The sequence below is a fragment of the Solanum verrucosum genome, unplaced genomic scaffold (assembly GCF_900185275.1).
Source record: "Solanum verrucosum unplaced genomic scaffold, falcon-dt-bn FXZP01000031.1, whole genome shotgun sequence".
NCBI classification, from domain to species: domain Eukaryota; kingdom Viridiplantae; phylum Streptophyta; class Magnoliopsida; order Solanales; family Solanaceae; genus Solanum; species Solanum verrucosum.
The window spans coordinates 379,051-402,558 of NW_026020194.1; the positions used below are offsets into that span (position 1 = coordinate 379,051).

The following is a 23,508-nucleotide window of genomic DNA, read 5'->3' on the forward strand; positions in this document are numbered from 1 at the left end:
TTAAATATTAAATGAATAGGCATCAATCATCAATTTTAGTTACCCATGATGACCAAATTATGGAGAGTTTAAAAAGTTGCGAAAATTGTTCTATGTAGACCAAATTCACGTAAATGTATCTTAATGGTCATTCTACTTAAATTGATTTATTCAAAAATATTTATTAAAGTAATAAATGAATAGACATTCTTCATTGTGATATGAAGATACACTAATTTTGAAGTTAATAATACATCTTTAACTTCTTTCAGATTTCATACATTAATTTACTCTTTCATATTAATAGTCATGTTCATAATATCATTAGTATTTTATATTGTTATTTTATAAATAGAGGCATAGTAAAATTTTATTACAAAATTCATAATCAAATCAATATTTATATCATCATAATATATATTATATTAATTTATATTGTATTTAATTTTATTTTATCATCATATATTATGAAGTGTGAAGCTCCAACCTTCAGAGTTGGATTACCATTTTGCTCCTCTACTAAATCAAAATAAAATTAATATTTTAATTACATCATGGTGGAATATGAAGTCCAACAACTACACTTGATTTTTTTTAGGAAAAATTACAAAAGTATATTACTTAAGACTTTAATTAACAAAATATCAATGTACTTCTATTTAATTACAAACATAGTTTTTAAATTACATACATAGCAAATTAATTGATTTTCATTTTTAAGTTTATTTATTTTTTCAAATTTTTCTCTCTCATGCTTTTTTATTACGTGCATTTAATGTGAAGTATAATTAGGATATTAAATTTTTCCAATATTATCTCTCCTATTATAGTCCCATATCTACACGTTTCATTGATTATTATTGGGATCATATTTATTTTCTTCCTTTTTTGATATAACTTTTTATGTTACCAATAAAGTTGATGTAGCCATAGTTGAGTTATAGTTTCTAGGAAATTTCCTTCCCAAACGTCTAAACTCTCCGTATTCTTCATTTTCAATGTTTCATGTTGGTATACATTATCAGAATATCATTGTTGGATATTATGTTTATTTTGGAGTTTAACTACCTCTATTTGGTTCATTATGTTGGTTAATTTTTTGTGAGAACTTATTGTGAGTTTGGTTTATAATAGAACATTTCAATAAAAATGTGTGTTTTGGTATATATAATATAACTATGTGTGAGATTGGTATATAATACCAACATGTCAGACACTATATACCAACATTATTACATGTTTTAACGTAAGTAGTAGTTGAAAGATTCGATGTATGATGTTGACATGTAATACCAACATTTTATTCAAAATAGAATCCTTTACTTTAAGTAGTGGTTTCATATTCAATGTTTCATGAAGGTATAAATTACCAGAATATCAACCATTATATACACCAATTTTTACTATAATTTTAGTTTACACAACTATACCAATTGTGTATGTGCTGGGTATTTATAGTACAACTATTATTTTTAACATTTTTAGCATTATTATACATAATTTCTTACGTTAATGATGTCTAATATAAACCACACTTTTCACTTTAACTAGCTTTAAGTGTAGTCAATGTTTCAGGCTAGTATATTATACCAGAATATCATCTAGTATATACCCCTCACTTATTACCAATATTTGTGCCAATTTTACCAGAAGTACACCAAATCGGTACGTGATAGCCAATATCTACATCCATTTTTGTTAACATTTTTCAGTACTACTCCAAAATCATACCAAAAAATTTACGCTAATGATGTGTATTAATTTTGGTTCCAAACAAAAAAATATTTACTCTTAAGTAATGTTTTCAATTCAATTTTTATCAATATTTGTGTTATTTCACAATAAGCACACCAATTGTGCTACATTTTTTTTTGTATGTTACACTAACATTCACTCATTAGTTACAGCACAAATTTTTTGAACATGTTGCATTTATTTAAGTCACCTAGAACGCAACACTGTAGGACAAACACGATAATACCAAACTTGTATGCCAAACATGAGAATATCAAAGATATGTCAATTAAATCATCAATAATACAAATAAACTAATCAAGAGTAACCAAATTGGATAAAAGTGCATTTATCAGTCTTAAAAAAATTCAGAACTGTTGGAAGAAAACATCAACAATAATAATTGAAATACAACAATGTTAATTCTGATAAGCAAATTTGGGGCAAGTCCTTTTGTTATGCCCTGATGTACCACATTTATTACAAGTGACTTTATTCCTCTTGTATTTTTCTTCGTTGAATCCCTTCTTACGATCGTTGCTTGGTGGTCTGCCTGGTTGTTTCCTTGTAATAACCCATATCATTATAAATCTTCATTGGTGGAGATGGTCCACTCACGACATATTTTAGTTCTAAATGAAATATTGTTGTGTCCACAACTAATTGGAAAACAATAGTAGTAATTAAGTCTTCATGTTTTGTGTTTGCATCATATATTACTCCTTCAATATCGTAATCAACATATCTACCTGTTTTAGATCAAAACATATTTGAAGTCAATCTCAACAATCAGCCTGGTCAATTCAATGTATTAAAATAACATAGCCTGGTTTAAAGAGTTCTCTCCAATAATTATTCAATATATGTACCACAAAATTCATAAATTACACTATTAAGTTATTTTTTGAGTTATCCAAATGATCTACCAAGCAGAATAAATATGAACACCATCATTATTTACCAAAAACACCACTATGAAAAACACCATAAAAATTAGAATCTAAGCAAACTGGCAGACCATTATGTTTAGTAAATAAAAACGATCAATTACACCAAATAACTTACCAATCTAAAATATTCAAACAAATAGAATTAATATGACACCATCATTATGTACCGAAAAAACAACAAACTGAATGACACCAATTAAAAACTATCATTTTCACCCAATAACTTAACAATCCAAACTATCTACCTAAATATAATCAGTATGCACACCATCATTAACATTCTGAATGACACCTTAAAAATAAAAAAAATACACCACACGGTACGGCCAACATGTTCAATATTTAAAAACAATTATTTAAGCAATTTACTAACCATAAGCACTAAAACTACTTTCTATTCTTAACCTACAGACCCTAGAAAACAAACAACAAGAAAAAAATTCCCCCAAAAAAAACTCGAAATTGCTGAACAACAACAACAAAAACCATTAATTAAAAGATTCAAAATTACACCATTTTTAACGTCGTTTGTTAGATTGTAACAAAAAAAAATCATATCCAACATAACGATCATGATTTTCCACGTAGAAAAATCACTTTAAAAAACACTAATCAAATATTGATTTATCAATATTACCTGATGCTTCCCAACGTCCTTTATGGTGAATTAGGATTGAATAATTGTTGGAATCCATGATTGAAGTGTGTTCATAATGAGTAGTAAGAGATTTTTGTTTTTGTTAAGAAACCTTTTATTGTTAGGAGAGAATATATATAACCAATCTAAGCAAATAGTGGAAGGTAAAAAATTTGAGAAAAAAAGGGGAACGACGTAAATCATGGAGCACTCATCTAACGTGTTTTTTATAATTTTTTTTTTTTATTATTATTAAAACATAACTTTGAAAAAAAACTAATGCTATTTAGGTGGAAAAAAAATGGTTGCTATATAGTCGTAATTATGATACTTAATATGTATACTTAAGTTTTTTGCCCTTTTTTTTAGTCATGACATTATAATTATAATTGATTAGGTTATATTCAATTAAACTAGAAGACAAAATAATGTATGAAACTCTTTCAATTCGGTGACTCTTTGAATTTTGAAACCAAAATAAAATTTATGTTTCATGATTCAATGTGCTCCATTAATAAATTTTGTTAGGTGAAAAGACAACCAAATATTACTTTAAATACCAGTAAATTGCTCCCTAGATTATCATATTCTTTTCTTTTCTATCATCTGTTACCTAGATAATTATATAGATACATGTCGTCAACAAGCTAACCGAGGAGAAGAACAGATAGCTTCATTCTAAAATTAAAAAGAGAAGCTTTCTTACAATATAGTTCAAGCTAAGTGTCTAGCTTAGAAGTATAAGATATGACCTATATATTCCTTTTAGATCTTTTTTATGTTAGCTTATGTTTTAAGTTTTTCTTTTCCATTTTAAAGTTAAGGTATGATTGTCCAAAATAAATTTGGTATGCAACCCATATTTTTATGTAATTCCGTATCATTTTGTATTTGTTATGAAATTTTTTTTCTTTGTTTTTGTGTTATTATTCTTTTATGTGCTATTTAATTGACAAAACTTCTATTTAATACATGATGAGTTTTATAATACTTGAATAGTTTATGCAATATGTTTTTTTTAATACATGTAATTTAAATAAAGATTGCTAAAAGATTATTACTTTGAATGAAAGATTTTGATTGTGTTATTTTATCGTCTATCTAACATAGTGTTGCGAACACACACATTTATTGTTCATTTTCACCCCTTTTGTTTCATTTTTTATTTTTCTACAATTTATTCAATAGGAGATTTAACAATTCAATTTTCAAATAATAATGAGAGTTACATTTACATTTATGCAACACTAAGCCTAATAGTTTTCTTAAACATAAGCATTCTATATTAACGGTAGCTTTCTATAGTGTTAAAATTCAAATGCTTGGTATGCTGACAATTTTGCTTTTGGATATTTTTGTTGTTTCTTTATGAATTACTTCGACCCTTAATTGTTACCTACTAAAAACAATTCCTCAAATTAAAATAATGTAAATTAAAAATATTATGAGAATGGAGTAATTAAGCTTTATTTTGTTTAGATTTTAGTAATATAAGTCAACAAGATCAATCTATTAAAAGTGGAAAGAATCTTAAGTCAAAAGTTGAATTACTAAAATGTCAAGTATATTTATCATTTTATTTATTTATAAAAATTAATTGTCAATTAAATTTAATTGGAAAGACCTTTCAACAACCTTTAGACATGTACAATTCGATATGAACTTTTATTTACAAGTTTAATATGTGTCATGCATTTATTTTCTTCATATATATAATAATCCTTAGGTAAAGTTACACATTATGATTCTCCTTTTATAGATTTAAAAAAAAAAATTTAAAAATATATATGAGACTAAAAACATAATTACACCAAAGGTATTTTTAGTTGGTTAGAAGGTAATATAAACATATGTTTCTATTTCTCTACTCCTTTGTGCTCGAGTGTTGGTAATTAAAAATGTTATTTTTGCCAAATCAATAGGTAAAGAAGAGATTGTACATTATATCAAAAGAAACAAGGTCCAATAACTTTGCTAATTAAAGGCGAAATTAGAAATCAAAGTAAGAAAACTAAGAATTTCTTTGGTGGAGTATTTCTTTCGAGCTCGCGAAGTAGGATTAAGAACATTCTTCTACTGGTTTCACTTTCTTCCAATTGACCTCTTCTTGCTTCAATTTTACTTGGTTTCTTCAAATATCTCCTAAGTCGACTCTCCATTTCATTTTCCTGTGAATATGAAGAAAACCACATTGAAAATGCCAATTCAAAATCAAATGAGCTCCGAACACCGGGTGGGAAACCAAAATAAAAAAACATTCTATTGAAACTTGTTAGGGTTTTGCCCTGATTTTTATACCTTATTTGAAGTTTATTTTTTCCTAAAAGAAAAGACAAAACATTACCATAATTGTTTTTACTTTTCATGATTTCTTATTTGGTTTATTCTTTCCTTAGAGGGAAAGTCTGGAATCTTATAAATTGAAGATCCATATTCTCATAACAAGCACACAATAGTTTCCACAATGTAGACGTTTAAGAGTTTAGTTTATGGGGAGATTTATTCTCTCAATAGTTTTAATATTTTTCTTTTATATTAGTTTTCATATAATAATATTATGTTTTTTGTATAAGTTTTTGTCGTCTGATTTATCAACCATATGATTTGTAATTGTAAGTTTTCGCATGACGCCCTAATCACTTTTGAACCAAACAAAACTGAGATATACTACTTTGATAACACTGGCCATTATATGAGATCCAGCTAAGTTACTATATGTAAAGTAGTATTGTATGTGCTTGTAGAAGTGCAAAATTTGTTTTCCTTCTCCTTAGGTTTTTAGAATGCCAAAATTTTACTTTGTGACTTAGGAACCAATAATGTACCTGTGTTTTTAGCTTTACAAGGAAAAAGTTCAGTTAGGGATTTTAAGAAGTGTAATAGATATTTAGATACTTTAGAAAGTTTTTATGCTTAAACAAATTATAGCTTGTGACTTAAAGTTTCTCTTCTGATATGTTGGAAATATAAAAGCATTTTATCATTTTTCCCTTGTATATTTCTGCAAGAAATGTTAAAATCTGTAGTTATTTGTCTTCCATAAAAACTAAATACACCAATTTGGAAAAATATAAGGATGAATATGCTGATATTTTTCTTTTTCTTCGTCTTTATTCTCCTGTTTTCTAAATTATAAATGTCATACTTTACTTTTCAAGGTCAAGTTGAACCATTTTGAAGATTAAAAACATGTAGATTACGAGTTTTTTTTAAGAAAAATACCAAGTAGGTTGTTTTAAATTATCAATGTGTGGTACTATGTAGCGATGAAGAATGATACTTTATTCAAATATTACATTCATCAAAATAATAGGATACAATACATTATCGAAATATATATAGCTACCATTCAAACAAAGTGTAATTAAGTACTTGGTCAATCAAAGATACAATCCGTTAAATAGAAAGAAAAAAAAGAAGAGAAACTGATTAGAATGATATATCTCTCATGAATTATGTCCCACATCGTCATTTAAGAGAAAGCGGAGTAAAAGCTGTAGTATAAGTAATGGGCCGAGCAGATCGGAAAACATACTTACCTGGACGAGGTCAATGGGCGATCAATAAGACCCATGGCCTAGGCTTGTGACCTCCATTGCACTTTGGAGGGGTGCCTGCCTAAGGTCGGCTCAAGTGGTCGAGCCTACGTCATAATTTGTTGCTGAGGGGGCCTGCGTTCGCTCGGCCCCTGCCCAATACTAAGACCAAAATTTGTTTGGCCCATCTGAATTTACAAATAAGCCCTTCAGCTTCATATGAGTCCGCCCCAGATAGTGAATAGTTTCAGCCTAAACTTATCCTGTATACCATCACATCACTACATCAAAAATGATTGATGTAATATGTCTTTTTTAACAGCAATTAACACTTTTTATATATGTCTCTAAAACCTTTAGCACGTTGGATTTAATGACTCTTAACTAATGAGGGTAAAAACTTTAACACTCTTTATTATTGTGTCTATTTATTGTCGCTAAAGCTAAAAGTTATTTTTGTTATAATGCATGACACCTATTTTCTTTAGGAGGAGTTAAAAGATTAATAAATAAAAGGGTTAAAAAGTGGGAAGAAAGAAAAAATATTATTCAAAATGATGGGACGATATATTAGCAGGCAATAGGTCCCATTCAACTTAGAAATTGCACTCAAAGAAGTTTACCTATAAAACGCATAGGTCACAGGCGATTTACTAAGTATATCGAATAGATTTGGTTTATTTTGAGGGTAGGTTAAAAATAATCTCATAAATATGTATTATATAATTTTTATCCTTTATGTTTATCAAAAGATAACACTTTTTGTATTTAGCAAATATTTAACAATTTATAAAGTACTTTTTCAAATTAGTTTGTTACAACCTAAAAATCGAGGTCATGATGGCATACACCCCTAGAAAATCCCCAAAATAGTGTGTAAGCTGAAAGAATTACACATGCGAGACTCTCGAAAGGAGGTCAGGCCACAAACGATAGAAAAACAACAAGGAATATCTCAAAACCCTGTAGCATAAGTATAAAGAACATCTAATACATTTCTAGAATCTGAAATACATTTCAAGTCTTCGAAAGGAAAGTTAAAGACTTTAAATGATAAATGGAAACTAATGGCGATCCAAAAAGCAGGATCTCACCACAACTTTGAAAGAGAGAATTTTGCTAGATCAAACCAACTGCACCGAGACTCACCTTGACTAGGATCTGCAATCCACATGTACTCAATAGATTAGGTTGACTCAATATAAAGAACTAAACAAACTTAAAAATAAACTCTGAATGCTTCCACCTACATGTGAAAAAGTCCCATAACCGATTTATATAGAACGACGTGAATAAAGTAAACACATAAGAGGACAAATAATAGTTAGATCAGCACACAACCAAGTTACAAAACCTAACAAGACTGGCCAATGTGATGCAATGAGATGATGACATGATGGGATGATGTGATGGTACCAAGGTCGTAGCACAACATGTCGTATATAACTTACCGAACATTTAATTCCAGAAAAGGACTCATAGGGGACTCGCAGTCCATCTACCAATCTCATAATCTCAATATCTCATCAACTTGCCACCTAACTCGTGGTTACAGATATAAGTAGATGTCATATTTTCTTTCTAAAAAAGATAATATTTCCCTACTTTCTCATATCTCCATAACTCATGATATGCTGCATGAGGATGAATGCATCACAACACATACAACACAAAGGCTTAATCAGTTTATCAAGCATTTCAAATAGTATTAAGTTTTCAAACTTAACAGGTCAAGAAACATTTCTCAAATGATAGGGATAGTGGAGAAAATCATTTCAAACCAACTTTTTCCATTTAGAAAAACATTTTATTCATTTTAAGATGGTTCAAAAATCAACTCAATCCCCTAATTCGGGCATCACCACATCATTATAAAGATAGGTCACACAACCTCTTGCTCGGCCAATACTCACATAGCACAAACTTCCCACAACAATTAATAGCATCACACAAGTCTCCACACATGTCAAAAATCACGAATAGGCATTATACGAATTAAAACAGGGAGGTCAACACTTACCAACTTCTAAAACACATACTACAACTCATTTCACATTTGACTTCCTAAGAACGGGTTAATTGCTCATCTTTGTCTAAAAGAGGAATAACCAAACCTACCTCAAACCGAAACTTCACTCAAACAATTCTATTGGAGCAATTTCTCAACCACACAATCACTGGAACGATCCTCAATCATCAAAAATGGAAAGAGTTCATCAAAAGGAGTCCAATGATACCCATATTGATAGAATTTGAAGCCGGCAGTAAAATAGCCCAAAAATAACTTCGGAAATTAAAAGGGTAAAATTAGTTTTTTAGTTGAAAATCAAGTTCTACAAGCCAAGAGGAATTCGTGGTTGAGTCCATTGAAAACAAGCTAGAAACGAGCTCCAAATCATGAAAATACCAAATTCAAACTTAAGGGAACCCCAAAACTCACACTGAAATCATGATTTAAAGATATGTTCGGAAGGTAAAATTTGAGGAAATTGATAAAGACACTTACCTAAGTAAATCTCCTCAAGAAACCCCTAAAATATCTCCTCTCCTAAGCTCCCAACTGAGTGAAAAATGGTGGAAGATGAAATATGGGATAAATTTCTGAATATGGACCAAGTGTTGTGAACACGGACCAAGTGCTGCAAACACGGCCTAGTAGGCCACTCAGGGTCGCGAACGCGGGAACATCTCCGTGATCGTGGAGCTCTTTTTACACTCGAATGCGACCATTCCACCCGCGAACGCGATGCCCAGGCACTTTCCTCCCACGAACGCGCTAAGGGACCCGTGACCAGACACCAGAAAATAGTAAAAAGGCTCAAGTCCAAGTCTCCGTCGGACTCTGAAAATTATTCAGAATTCGATAAAAATAAATTGGACATGCTACCCTACTAAAATCGACATTTCAGACTCAATGAAATCGTCAAATTTTTGAAAAGAGGTCAAATTATTGAATTACCCTCCCAGACCACTCTTAAGGCTTAAAACTCAACTTCTCACCCAAACGCCCAAAACTTAATCCAAGGCCTCGGAAACCTTACAACCCACTCTTCTAGCTCAAACTCAACGTTTCAGACACGATGAAACTGATGGAATTCCCATCCGACACTCGAAATTCAAAATGTTGACCGAAGTCAATTCTATCTTGAATTCTCAACTCAAGAGAGGTCAAATCACCAAAAACACACTCGATCACCTCGGGGAGCACACCAACCATTCCCGAAATACAAACTAAGCATACAAACTCGATCTACAGAGGAAGGCTAAAATGGGCATTTCACAAGAAATGGAACATTACATAGTCAAACAGTCCAAAAGTGCTTAGAAATTATTTTGGCTTTAATACACCTAAAATAAGTCAATTCTAGCTCTTAATCATAAATATTAAGAAAGTCACATCGAATCCAAAAATATGTAATATAAATCTTGAACACCCTTAACGAAAGCACTGCATAGCCCTATGAATTGCAATGTAACACAATATGTAAATCCCTCACAGCAGTACTCTGTTCAGGCAATATAGGCTGATGCTAATTAAGGCATGAATAAGGAGAATATAAACACAATTACAGAAGCTCATGAAACGTTTTAATTCAGAAACAAATTGCATATTCTTTCAACTGGAAAGAGGCTTTCATCATAACAATAAATTTCGTTGATCGAACTCTGTTCTGAAAACCCTTGGATTTCAAAATTTCTCCATCTCTTTTCCGTGACATTGTAACATAAACAGATGAATTGACCTGACGCAAACTTGTTGGTGAATAAAATCTCTCTGTCACAAGTTCCGCAAAATGTTAGTCGTTTAAATTCTGGACTTGTCCAATGTTCTGCTGGAATTTCAATCATATGTTTCTCCCATTCTTCTTTTCCTAAAATCCACAGATCAAAATTGCCTTCCAAGTACCAAATTTTCTTATCAAGGATTGCTAATTTCCCATTCACTTTTAATATGTTATAATTATAACTCCCACCTATCATGTGTTCATCTAACGAATTCCATAATGTGATCATTCTGAAATTTTCACTTTTAACATCAAACCCTAATACGAATATATTAGGCTTACTGTAACTCAACATATAGATAACTCCACTAACACAAACTGCATTCTTACCAACAAAATCAGTAATACCTTTAATCTCTCTCCATGATTCTTCATCTCTACCTAAAGTAAAAACCCAATTTCTTGTAGGCTTTGCAAATACGTTAATTGTCATCAACACTTTATACGTCTTTTCTTCTGGATCAAAACCCATTGAACAGAAATACTCAGCACAATCAATTTTAGGACAATCTTTCAAGCGGGGAAGAGATCTTACAACTTTCGTACTAGGATTGCAAATTGCAACACCGTCCACGTTGCGCATCGAGCAGCAAAACAAACCATTAACGCACATTATATAGTTGTAGAAGAGTTTTTCACAAAAATTATCAATATGAAGAGGAGAGACTTTTCCTTCTTCCATTGCCTCTATAGTGTACAACTTTGCACGTTGGCGCACAATGTATTTGATTCTACTCCTACTACGACATTGATGTATATCCACAAAAACTGATTCGCATACCAGAGAATTATAAAATTTGGAAACGGATTTAAAACGCATTAACGACTTGACAGGAAGGGTTGAGAATATATCAAAAATTATATCTCGAGGAATTGATATTATTAGTGCGGTAGGCTCCATCGTCATGCTGAAAGTTTCAAAGAATTTTGGTAAAAGTAAGCAACCCTTTGCCTTTTAATTCTGTTATTTTGCTTTCCTTATCAAAAAAGGAATTCGAAATTTTAATACTTCGTTGATTTTATTTAGGAGACATTCCTATTAGAGTACGTTTTTCTAAATATATATATATATATATATATATATATATATATATATATTGTTATCTAAATAAAAAATAATGATGAGGTTAATTTAAAATAAAAATTAAGTTTTATAATAGTAATATTTTTAGTAGAAATAGGATATATTTAAAAAGAAAAATAAAAAACTAGGCGAATGTGATAATAAGCCAAAAAACAATCGTCATTAGGGATTGAACCCAAGTGACTGGAAGGAATACTTATCACTATACTACAACAACCATGCTATTCAATTGGATGGGCAATATTTAATTGATATACAAAAATGTTGACATAAATATTATTTTCCTTAGTCTTATGATATTTGTCCTTTTCACTTCCCAAATATCAAAAGAAATTTATTATGATAAAAAATGTTATAAAATATTATGGTATGAATATCTACTACACCATGATGTATGTATGACTAATTATCTCTATTACTTTCCTCCATTATGAAGATAACCTCCATCTTTATGACCATTAATCTTGTAACCTTTCACTTCCATAACCTTCTCCATTATATTCATGTTAATGTCATGTTTATAACTAATCTTTTGTTTGCTTCTATGTTAAATTATAAATAAAGGCATACGGAATCATATTGTATAAACTTGAAATTTGGTGAACACTTGAAAGAAAGAAATTATTTTATATTATTCCTCTTGTCTCATATCTTCTAATTGTCTTCCTCTTTATATTGTTCTTTTGTTCTTAAGTTTTACAACATGTTATCAGCATGAATATTCTACCATTGAAAGATTTAAGCAAAGTAAATAAAAGAAGGTAAATTGTGTTTATTTTTCTCTCAGGAACAAGGTAAATTATTGTGGAATTTATTTTATATTTTACTTGTGAACAAGGTGAATGATTAATATTATTGTTATTTTTTCACCTATGACTATATATACTTTCTTTTGTATGTGAAACTTATTTTATATTTTATTTATGATTATACTCACTATTTTGGTTATTACATAAGCTTTTAATTTAATTTAATTTAATTTATTTTTGTGTGTGAAATATTTTGGGTTCACATGGAAATTGAAAAGGAGGTGGTGGTAGTGAGCAGTTTTATTTTAGTGTAATTGGAATTATTATTTTCTTAGTGTGCTATTGATTCTTTGATTCATAACTATTATTCACTAGCTTAATTATTGTGCACCAAACATAGTATAATATAATGCTATATGTAACTCTCTGCCTTGACAAGTTAAGATATTAGTACATACTTTGTTGAGAATATTTTTATTGTGTTTCTTTTGTTCTATATTTATTTGTGCATGTTAATCACAAAGTGGCAATATTTTTTTAAGGCTCAATGGTCAGTCCTATTATATTTGGCTTATTATGTCATTGATTGAGGGTAAAACGAAGGATTCAAGTCTTATCGCACCAAGAGGGTAATACATCGGGTGAGAGTCCTAGGGCATCATGATAATAAAATATTGGGTTGGGTCCCAACAAATAATGACCTAAAATGTCTTCTTATGGGTAAGATGTTGGGTTCAAGTCCCAACATTATATAATGATGATATAATGATGACTGAGCAAATTGATATGCTTTTGATAAAGTCAAGAAATTTGTCCAATTGATTTGCTCCATTCTCTTATGTGAATGTGGTAGCAAAATATAATGTGTCTGAAAATGACAAGTGGTTAAATGTATGAATATGAGTGTGGTAAAATGTTAATGGTCAATTGTGGTAATTAAAAGGAAGAACATTATGGGTTCTTAAGATGGTCCTTCAAATGTGAAGGTAATTTTTGGCCATCAAAGTGGTATGAAAGGTTATTGGCCACATTGGATTGGTGCAACCCAATTTGAAAGTTTTGCAAATCCTTCATCAAAATAATGAAATACAAAGTGGTAGTACATTGAGTACTTTTAGAGTGATGTTAAGGTGGATCAAATAAATTTGATAATGTCAAAGTATGACTAATAAAAACTTATAGAGCATGTACAAATGGTTATTGTCATTTCTTGAAGAGAATGCGACTTGTGTTCGTATGGATAAAGACATGTTCATGTATGGTTGGATAAATGCCACATCTCACCTCTACAGGAGGTTTGAGATATTAAATTTTTTTTGACATAAATGGTCATTTTGGTCATATACTTTGAGTAATACACAAATATTGTGGTATATTTTATTATGATCTATTGGAGGACGAAAGAAAGAAATAATTATTTTCTATAAAGGTTGTGGTCATGACCAAAAATAAATGTTGTTGTGTGGCAACACAAATTTGTCATTGGTTGTCAAGAAATAAGTCTTGCATGTAATAATTTTAACCATGACAGTAATAATAACTATCTCCTTGAAGGAGATGGTCAACATGAGAATGGTGTTGTTAAATTTGTGGTAGTAGACAAAATAGTTTCGGAAGGACTAATTTGTTACTATCCAGAAAATAAAAATAGTTCATATTATTGAGGTTGTAGTAAGTCTCAAATGAAACTTTTTAAGTTTCGGAGGAATTGAAAAAACTTATTATCTAGAGACTATAAATTATTGAAAGATTAAATATCTTCAGATTACTACAATCAAAGAAAGTTATGAATATTTACATAAAAGGTTACCCGTCTTTCTCTTGTTTGTTGAATAAAAATATGGGCATGATGAAGGAATCACATGCAAAAGTAAACTCGAAGTTTACTAGAATAAATATCAGTTGGCATAATCGATTGGCCATTTCGGTTTAAATGTGATGCAAAAAAATTGAGAATTCACGTGGCTATATGTTTTCAAGATTCTCTTTTGGTGTTTGTTCTCATGACAAAATGATAAGTGTATCAACTATGGTTGGAATGTATCCCCTGGAATTATTTGGAACATATAGAAAGGTGAATATGGGCCCGTTCACCTGCCATATGGACCGTTTACTATTATGATTTTATAGATGCATCTATGGTATGGTCACATGTGCATTTGTATCAACTTACATATTGATTTTTATAGGGTTGTTTGCTCGAATTATTAAATTAAGAGCACATTTTCAAACTATAAAATTATGTTCACAATGATGGTTGGTTTAGCATAAATTGTATGCCTCCAATTATACCTAGACCTTTGATTAAGAAAGCAAATCTCTCAAATGAAATTTAGTATGAGATGAGTTTATTTAACATGTATGCATCAAGCCAACAACGTTCTCCCATCACAATTGGTTCAAGGTCAGGAACCAAATAATTTTCATCTAAAAATTTGATGTGTGGACATATGATTTTATTGCTCCACCACGTACAAAGATGGATCTCCAAGTGAGGTTAGGGGTAAATGTTAGATTTTCTAACATTAGAGGGAGATATGTTTAGCAGATGAAAATTATGTCTGGGATGAATTATCTAGATCCTCGTTAAAAAAAAGTGAACTTGAAGTTCAAGAGATAATTCATTTGCAAAATGTTGCAAATAATTTGCCAGATGTATTTGTTGACCCAATATATTAATTCAGCTGCAAATGTTTCAATAAATAGTCCTTAAAGGACATAGTCTATAGTGCGCCAGAAGAGTGATAGACCAATCGATTCCAATCATAAAGCTCCTTGAGAAAGGAGAGAAGCAAATTATCAAAATGGTCATGATAATGAGGTAAGTGCTTTGAAAGAGCACTACGACATTACACTTCATAAAACCTTGACGAAGGTTCAGGTACCTGAAATGATGAAAAATGAAGAGATCTCAATAAGTTATGTCATATTGGAATCGAGTCAAATGACCGTCGATGGTATCTTTGATATGAAGTAGCACTCAATGCTATAAATGGTTACAAGGATCTTGAATTCAAATCTGTCATATAATGTGGACAGATAAAGATTGGCCAAATAAAATGTACTATTCAAGTATATTTTGTTTCACTTAAAAAGTGATGTTTTTGAACTTATAGTTCATATATCAAAATATAATGTTAGTGTGGTATATATGATTCATTGTACAAAACTATAACCGTAAGTATAAAGTGCAGTTTGTGCCTCGGGACATAAAGAGTTTTGCAAAAGTCCTGACATTATTAAATGTAGATATTTTCTCCAGTGGTAGATGCAATGAGACTTGTTTTAGTCGAGCAATAGATGAAATACTTGAATAGGTATGTCTAACTAGACGATGAAGGTTATATGAAAATTCTTGAAGGATCTAAAAGGTTTTAAAGCAATTCCATTGAGTACTCAATGGTTCTGAAATTGCTTAACACAGAGAAAGAATCTTTTTGATCTCATGAAAATGATTGAAAATTATCATGTATTAGTGCAATTGGTGCACTTACAAATTGCTGATTATGCAAATGCTAGAAGATTATTTGATATACATAATGAAAGTTATGTGAAAAGATTGTCATATTATCATTCCAGTTATGCCAAGAAACTAACAAAGCAAGTGACTCAACACATAGAGGATGTGTTATTTTCTTTAAGAAGAAAAGATGAACTTCAATAAAATTGAAATGATCAATCTCTGAGTAAAAAATGATTTGATTATGTAGATGCAGAATATTTATTTGATCCGCATAAAGCTCAATCGCAAATGAGCTATTTGTTTACACATGGAGTCACAACAATATCTTGGCATTCAAAGAATCAAACATTAGCAACCACTTCTTCTTATCATACATAAATAATATTGATTTATGAAGTAAGTTGGAAAGGTGTTTGGTTGGAATCATGATCTATCACATTCATAAAATATATGATTTTTCTTTGGAAAAGGATATTCCAGCCACCATATACAAAAATAATATATAGCTCAATTGAAGGGAGGATACAATCAAAGGGGATTAGACAAAAGATATTTCACCAAAAAAAATTCACACGTGATCTTCAACAAAATGGTGAGATAGACGTTCAAAGACATGTTCAAGTTATAATCTTGTAAACTTATTCACTAAGGATTGCCAACATCAATATTTGAGAAGTTGTGATATAAGATTGGATGCATCGTCTCCGAGATATCAAGTAAAAATTTTACAAAGGGGAGAAAAATACGTGTTGTACACTTTTCCTTAGCTGTGGTTTTAACCCAATTGGATTTTCGTGGTAAGGTTTTTAACGAGGCTACATTCAAAGCGTATTAAAAGATATGTGTACTCTTTTTCTTCACTACGATTTTCTCCCACAGAATTTTTTCCTAGTAAGGTTTTAATGAGGCACACTATCTATGGACATCCAAGGGGGAGGGAATGTTATAAAATATTATGGTATGGATATCCACTACACTAAGAAGTTACTATGACTAATTATCTCCATTACTTCCCTCATTATGAAGATAACCTCCACCTTTATAACCAATATTCTTGTAACCTTTCACTTTCATAACCTCCTCCATTATATTCATGTTAATGTCATATTTATGACTAATCTTTTGTATTACTCTATATATGTTAAACTATAAATAGAGGCATAAGTGTCATGTCCCGCCACTTCACAGTTCAAATTCGACACCGGAATAAGGGTGAAGAATCTAGAGTTGTGGGGAGGTTAGTAGAACACTCTAGAACTCCTTAGAGAATTTCCAAGAAAGCTCTAGAATTCTCTACAAAATGGGACCAAAGTGTAAATATTATAGGGACTTGCCAAGTAATTTTTAATTACACTTTAGCCCCTAAGTTGTAGTATAAATAGATGGGACATTCATTTGTAAGGCATCCAACAAAGTGTAGCAATCTTCCAAGCTAATACAAAGCTTTCTTCCAAACTTTCCAAATCTTTCTAAGTCTTTCTTTACATTCTCTTAGCGATCTAGCTTTAAAGGGCTTACTTGAGCTAACAAGATCGTGAAAGATTTGTGAGTAAGTTTTTAAGTGCCGCACAGAACATTAGTGAGAACTCTAAGTCCGTGACAACGTGGTATCAGAGCAAAGGTTTGTACTAAGGGAATGGCTAACGAAGGAGACGTAAACACCACTAGCACCACCAACGTACGTCTGGAGAGAGGAAAGAAGAACCGCAAGGGAAAGAAGCACCAAAAGGGTAATGAGGAAATATTGCTCGACCCCACACCAAGAGAGGCACTAACATCTCATCCACCTTTGACCACCAAAGCAAGTGACGATGAACTTGGCGAGGAAGCCATTGACGTCACCGTTGGAAATGAGTGGATCGCAAGGGTTGAAACGACAAGGAAGGTTGTGGAGATATTAGGTCGGCGTTTGAACGTGGCTGATGGCAAGTTCAAGACTCTTGAGGACTTCACCCTTGAGAAGACCGACAACATCCGTAAGGAGTTGGAGGGACGTCAGTGGGCCGAGCTTGAGATGAAGGAGGCTATCACTTCCTTGGAGTGTCGGCTCATCGAGGTGTTGAGCACGATTGAGACCATGAAGGCCGAGATGAAAGCACTCAAAGAGGGCGTGGAAGTTGAAGGATCGTCTTTATCCGATCAAGATAGGGAGGCCAAGGTCGAGGCTCCCAAGACACCTATGTTCAAAGGCAAATGCGACGCGCAAGAGCTAGAGAATTTCCTTTGGCATTTGGAGAATTACTTCAAGTGCACTAGGGTGAAGAGTGATGATAGTAAGATAAACACCGCTGTGTTGTACCTTTCGTAGATGGACGTGCTATGGTGGAGGCGTAAAAAGTTGGAATTAGGGAAGGGACTTTGCACCATCAACACTTAGGAGTAATTCCAAGTAGAGTTCAAAAAGACTTTCTTCCCTAACAATGTCATCTATGACGTGAAGCGCAAGTTTAGGGAGTTGAAGCAAACGGGCAGCATACGCGCATTTGTGAAGGAGTTCACCACCCTCACACTTCGGATTCCTAACCTCATAGATGATGTTATGTTGTTCCACTTCATGGATAGGCAGCAAAATTAGGGCAGGACAGACTTGGAACGCCGACAGGTCAGGACTATCGATGAAGCCATCACGCAGGCCGAAACTTTGACATACTTCAGGCATGAAAAGCCCAACAAAGCCAGTGAGAGGTAGTCATGACCACGGTGGGGAAGATCGTGGCAAAGTCGAGGAGTAGCGGCCACGTCCCAAGAATCATGATACCTATAGGTCCGATGGCAAGAAGTCTGGATGTCATGGCGACACGGAGAAAAAGACAAAGCCTACCAAGAGGAACGATTGCTACATATGCGGTGGGCCGCACGGCTATGCAAGGTGCCTCGAACTGAAGAGCCTTGGTGCTATCCTGCCGGAGGGAAAGGAGAAAGAGGCACATGAGCAAAAACAAGACGCAGAGATGATGAAGTTGACCTTGATAGGAATATGTGGAGCTATTACCAAGTAACCAGGGAAGCCGAAAGAATATGGTGCGCAATATGTTGACATTACGATCAATGGAAGACCCGCTCGTGCTATGGTCGACACGGGTGTAGAGGCCAATATCATGACCAAGATGGCAGCGATAAGGTTGGGGCTGAGTTACAGTTCAAGTAACGTTCAACTCAGGATGATCAATGCACCACCGACTCACGTGAGCGGAGTCGCGCATAGAGTAAGCATCGCGCTAGGCGAGTGGCAAGGTAAGACCAACTTCACTGTCGCTCCTTTAGATCTCTTTGACATAATTCTTGGGCAAGAGTTCTTCTAGCAGTGACACGTTGTGATCGATCCATACCTCCAACAACTCTTAGTCATGAAGCAAGGAGGATCATACATGGTTCCCCTGGTTAAGGCACCGAAAACGGAAGGACAAGTCTGACTAACGGCCGTGCAGCTCGAGATAAGCCTTAAGAAGAAGGAGTCAACATTCGTAGCCACCATTGCAAGTTTGAAAGAAGACAATAGTGCTAAAGGGTCCTTGCCACCATGCACTAGGAAGGAGAACAATATCGTGATGCCAAATAAGCCGCCAATGCGCTTGCCTCATAGGAAGGAGGTAGAACATAAGACCGAGCTAGAAGGGATAAAGAAAATGTTAAAGGAGTTGCATGAGGGCCTTGATAGAGTCAATGGACTAATGGTCGCGCATGCACAAGACTCAGATGCCTATGCAGCGGTGATGTGATGCAGTCGTCGCATCAATAGGTGGGGGAGAGTGTTATGTCCCGCCACTTCATAGTTCAAATTTGGCACCGGAATAAAAGAGAAAAATCTAGAGATGTGGGGAGGTTAGTAGAACACTCTAGAACTCCCTAGAGAATTTTCAAGAAAGCTTTAGAATTTCCTAGAATTTGTAAGAATTCTAGAATGGGACCAAAGTGTGAATATTGTAGGGACTTGCCAAGTAATTTTTAAGTGCACTTTTACCCCTAGGTTGTAGTATAAATAGAAGGGGCATTCATTTGTAAGGCATCCAACAAAGTGTAGCAATCTTCCAAGCTAATACAAAGCCTTCTTCCAAACTTTCCAAATCTTTCTAAGTCTTTCTTTACATTCTCTTAGCGATCTAGCTTCAAAGGGCTTACTTGAGCTTACAAGATCGTGAAAGATTCGTGAATAAGTTGTCAAGTGCCGCACGGAACATTAGTGAGAACTCTAAGTCCGTGACATAAGGGATCATATTGCATACACTTGAAATTTAGTGAACACTTGAAAGAAAGAAAGTTATTTTATATTGTTCCTTTTGTCTTATATCTTCTTGTCTTCCTCTTTATATTGTTCTTTTGTTCTAAAGTTTTACATCAAACATTTTTTTTTTAAAAAGGGGAACTATATTATCATTTTGGAATGGACAAATTTACAACTTATAGTATGTTCCATTCAGCTTACCAACTTATTGTTGGAAATCTTACGGGAAATATCTTTTCACGAACACTTGTTGAAATTCTCATAGCTTGAAGCATGTCAAAGGGCATTGTCCTTAAGGATATTTCACCCGATATAGGTGTATCACTCAAAATTCAATAAGCTTTTCTAGTATAAATTAAAATCAAGAGGCAAAAACTAACAAAGATTCAATAGATAGAAAACTCATCATAATAAAATGGAAAATAATATAAGTTTAGCTTTCTGATTATTCCACTTCTTCCTTCTCAATATTATACCTAAACAAGATTATATATGCATAGGAAAATGAGCTGCCAACGTTTCAAAGGAATAGAAATTAAAGTATAGATATAAATATACACGTTGCAACAGCCATATATCTTTACCAACTTTAATATTGATTTATGATATGATCAAAAAGATATTAGCACTCATTTAATAGAATAGATATAGATAATATATAATATCAATACTTCTTTTGTGAGATATTAGAATCATTTTTTCAACACTTACTAATATATTTTTGGGAAAAAGCTCAAATATGCTCCTCTCTAGTAGTTGATTGTTGAAACGAATTGAAGAATACAATTATAAAAACAACAAGAGAAAAGTTTTCAAATGCATCAACAATTTTTTTCCTTTTGTCTAATTTGCATGCCTCTGTACGTTCTTTAGTTGGCGTTTATATATAGTGTTTGTTGATCTCCATTGTCGTCGCCAGAACCAAGCTTTAGAGTATATATAGTTGAATTCACTCTAGCTCCTTGCTCGGATTTTTGAAAATCTATAACTCAAATGGATCCTTTAGATTTGAAAATCTATAACCCAAAGCTTCTCTTTTTCCCACACACATTCCATAATAGTTTGCATATAGCAACCCTATTCTATTGTGCAACATTCATTATATTTAGTTGTGCAACATCCTCCCACGACTTGTGGTTTACAACACACTTTTGAGCAGTTGTAGCCTCCCCCTCCCCACATATGATAGGAATCTAGATGTGCAAACATTAATTTTCCCCAACATTTTCTCAATTAACGTCTCAACTTACATTTCTCGATCATATGATCGAGAAGACGAACCAACATTGTTACTTTTAGTCATTTGTTGGTCAATATCATTCGCAACTATATTTTTATGCTCATAGACCATAACTCCTTTGATATTCTCGCAAATAATCATGTAACATTGTACAAGTTATGATAATTTTTCACTTGTGTGTCAATATAATATGGTTCATGCCTTGTTTCACTTTTGTGCAATTACACATTTTCAGTGTATTGATTTTGTGCTAAAATTAAACATACTGGAAGTAGTGATTATCAAACATACATCACCAAATTTGGTCTTTTTCATATTAAATTGCTTTAAACATTTTCATATATAGCTGAAAGAGAAGTTTTTTTTTTATTATGAAAAAACAAAAAAGTATTATTACTCTCTCTGTTCTTATTTGTATTCACCAAATCAATTCCTACTTTATCACTTATATTCACCAAATTTAAAGTAATAATAAATTTTATGTTGGTGAGAATAATAAATTTTAAAAGTAATAATGTGATTATTTATTTTATTTACATATGAAATAAATGGTTAGTAGATATAAATGGAAGTGTAGTTATTTTAACAAAATATAAACTATTACAGAAGCTCACGAAACTTTTAATTCATTCAGAAGCACTATTGCAGATTCTTTCAACCGGAAAGACGCTTTCATCATAACTATTTTTAGTTATTAACCGCTACAATACCCTTCTTCCTATTTAACTTCTCCTCCATTAAAATTGACCTCAAAACAAGATTAAATAAAAATTCCACTCTTTTTTAATTGCTCAATTTCATATGCTATAATATTCTGCTCTTCCTGTTGTGTTCATGACCCACCATTTAACTGTTTTTTTAGTTACTATATTCAGTTACTTTATTTATTATTTTTCAGTATTGTTTTAGTTATGTACACTGTAAATTTAACATTTATTTTCTCTTAATTATTAATACAGAAATACACTAAGGCCCGTTTGGCCATGCGATATGGTATCATGATATGGAATCATGAGATGAAATTGAAGTTTTGTTTGGACACGCGATATATAATTTTTGTGTTGTATATTTTCTCACAAAAATAAAAATCTCATAAGTTGTAAAACTATTAAAATAGCCCCAATTGTTTATTCAATCTTATTAAATAAACAAAAATTTATAAAATCGCATAATAAATTATTACAAAGTTATTTGCTCTCCACTTAAGTAATTGTTTCATCTAACTTTAATTTAACTTAAATAATTGTTTCAACTAACTTTAAAAAAAAAGATTGAACATAAATTGTAGTGTACTAGTCTTTAATATAATCCTCCCACATAGTACGGACAATTTCCTCATTTTGAACTTGCATTTCTCGATCATGTGACCGAGAAGACGAACCAGTATTGTTACTTTGAGTCATTTGTTGGCCAATATCATCCACAACTATATTTCATGCTCATAGACCATAAATATTTCATCAGTACTTTGGCATTCTCGCAAATAATTATGTAACACTGCACAAGCTATGACAATTTTCACTTGTGTATCAATATCATAATGGTTCATGCCTTGTTTCAGTATTCTAAATTTATTTTTCCAAGCTCCAAAAGTCCGTTCAATCACATTGCGCAGATTAAACAGTTCTTTGGCATTTTGAGGTTCTCTTTCACTTCCTCGGTAATCTTGCAAATGATAGTGTAGTCCTTTGTATGGAGCTAAAAATCCTTTTGTGTTTCGAAAACGAACATCAACAACATAATATTTATCTATCAACAAACATTTTATAAAGAATTACTAAAAGCATATGTGACGTAAATGAGACAACTTTGTGTAAATAAATAATATTTATTCTAAGGATGTAATTTAAAGTTACCATGTGGCGGAAATGGAAATTGTGACGTTGGTTCTACAAGTGCTCTTCAAGATTTTATGGTTGAGTATAAATAATTATGCATTTAAGCCTATCCAACCTAACTTTCATATCAATTTATTAGAGTAAATGAAGAGAAGACTTTTCACTCCATGTTCAAATAGATATAACTATAGTTGTAATAAATACAAAACGGTAGAAGTAATAAATTAAGTGTTGGAGTAAATGAACAGAACAAATTTATTACTCAACAATCGGTTGGTGTGAGTTAAAGTG

At 32.1% G+C, this 23,508-nt stretch overlaps 1 protein-coding gene and 1 non-coding gene across 2 annotated transcripts; one reads left to right on the forward strand and one right to left on the reverse strand.

Annotated features, from left to right (window-relative positions):
• The first annotated feature begins 6,831 nt into the window (after positions 1–6,831).
• Positions 6,832–6,992, forward strand: LOC125829618 (U1 spliceosomal RNA). The gene has a single exon (XR_007443104.1). It is a non-coding gene; the product is annotated as a U1 spliceosomal RNA (small nuclear RNA).
• A 3,432-nt stretch (positions 6,993–10,424) lies between these two features.
• LOC125829564 (F-box protein At1g30790-like) lies at positions 10,425–11,522 on the reverse strand. The gene has a single exon (XM_049508778.1). The coding sequence runs from the start codon at positions 11,520–11,522 to the stop codon at positions 10,425–10,427; it is 1,098 nt and encodes a 365-aa protein (XP_049364735.1).
• Positions 11,523–23,508: the final 11,986 nt, after the last annotated feature.

Coding starts and splice junctions, on each gene's coding strand:
- LOC125829564 (XM_049508778.1), bottom strand. CDS start 11,522: ATGGAGCCTACCGCACTAATAATATCAATTCCTCGAGATATAATTTTT.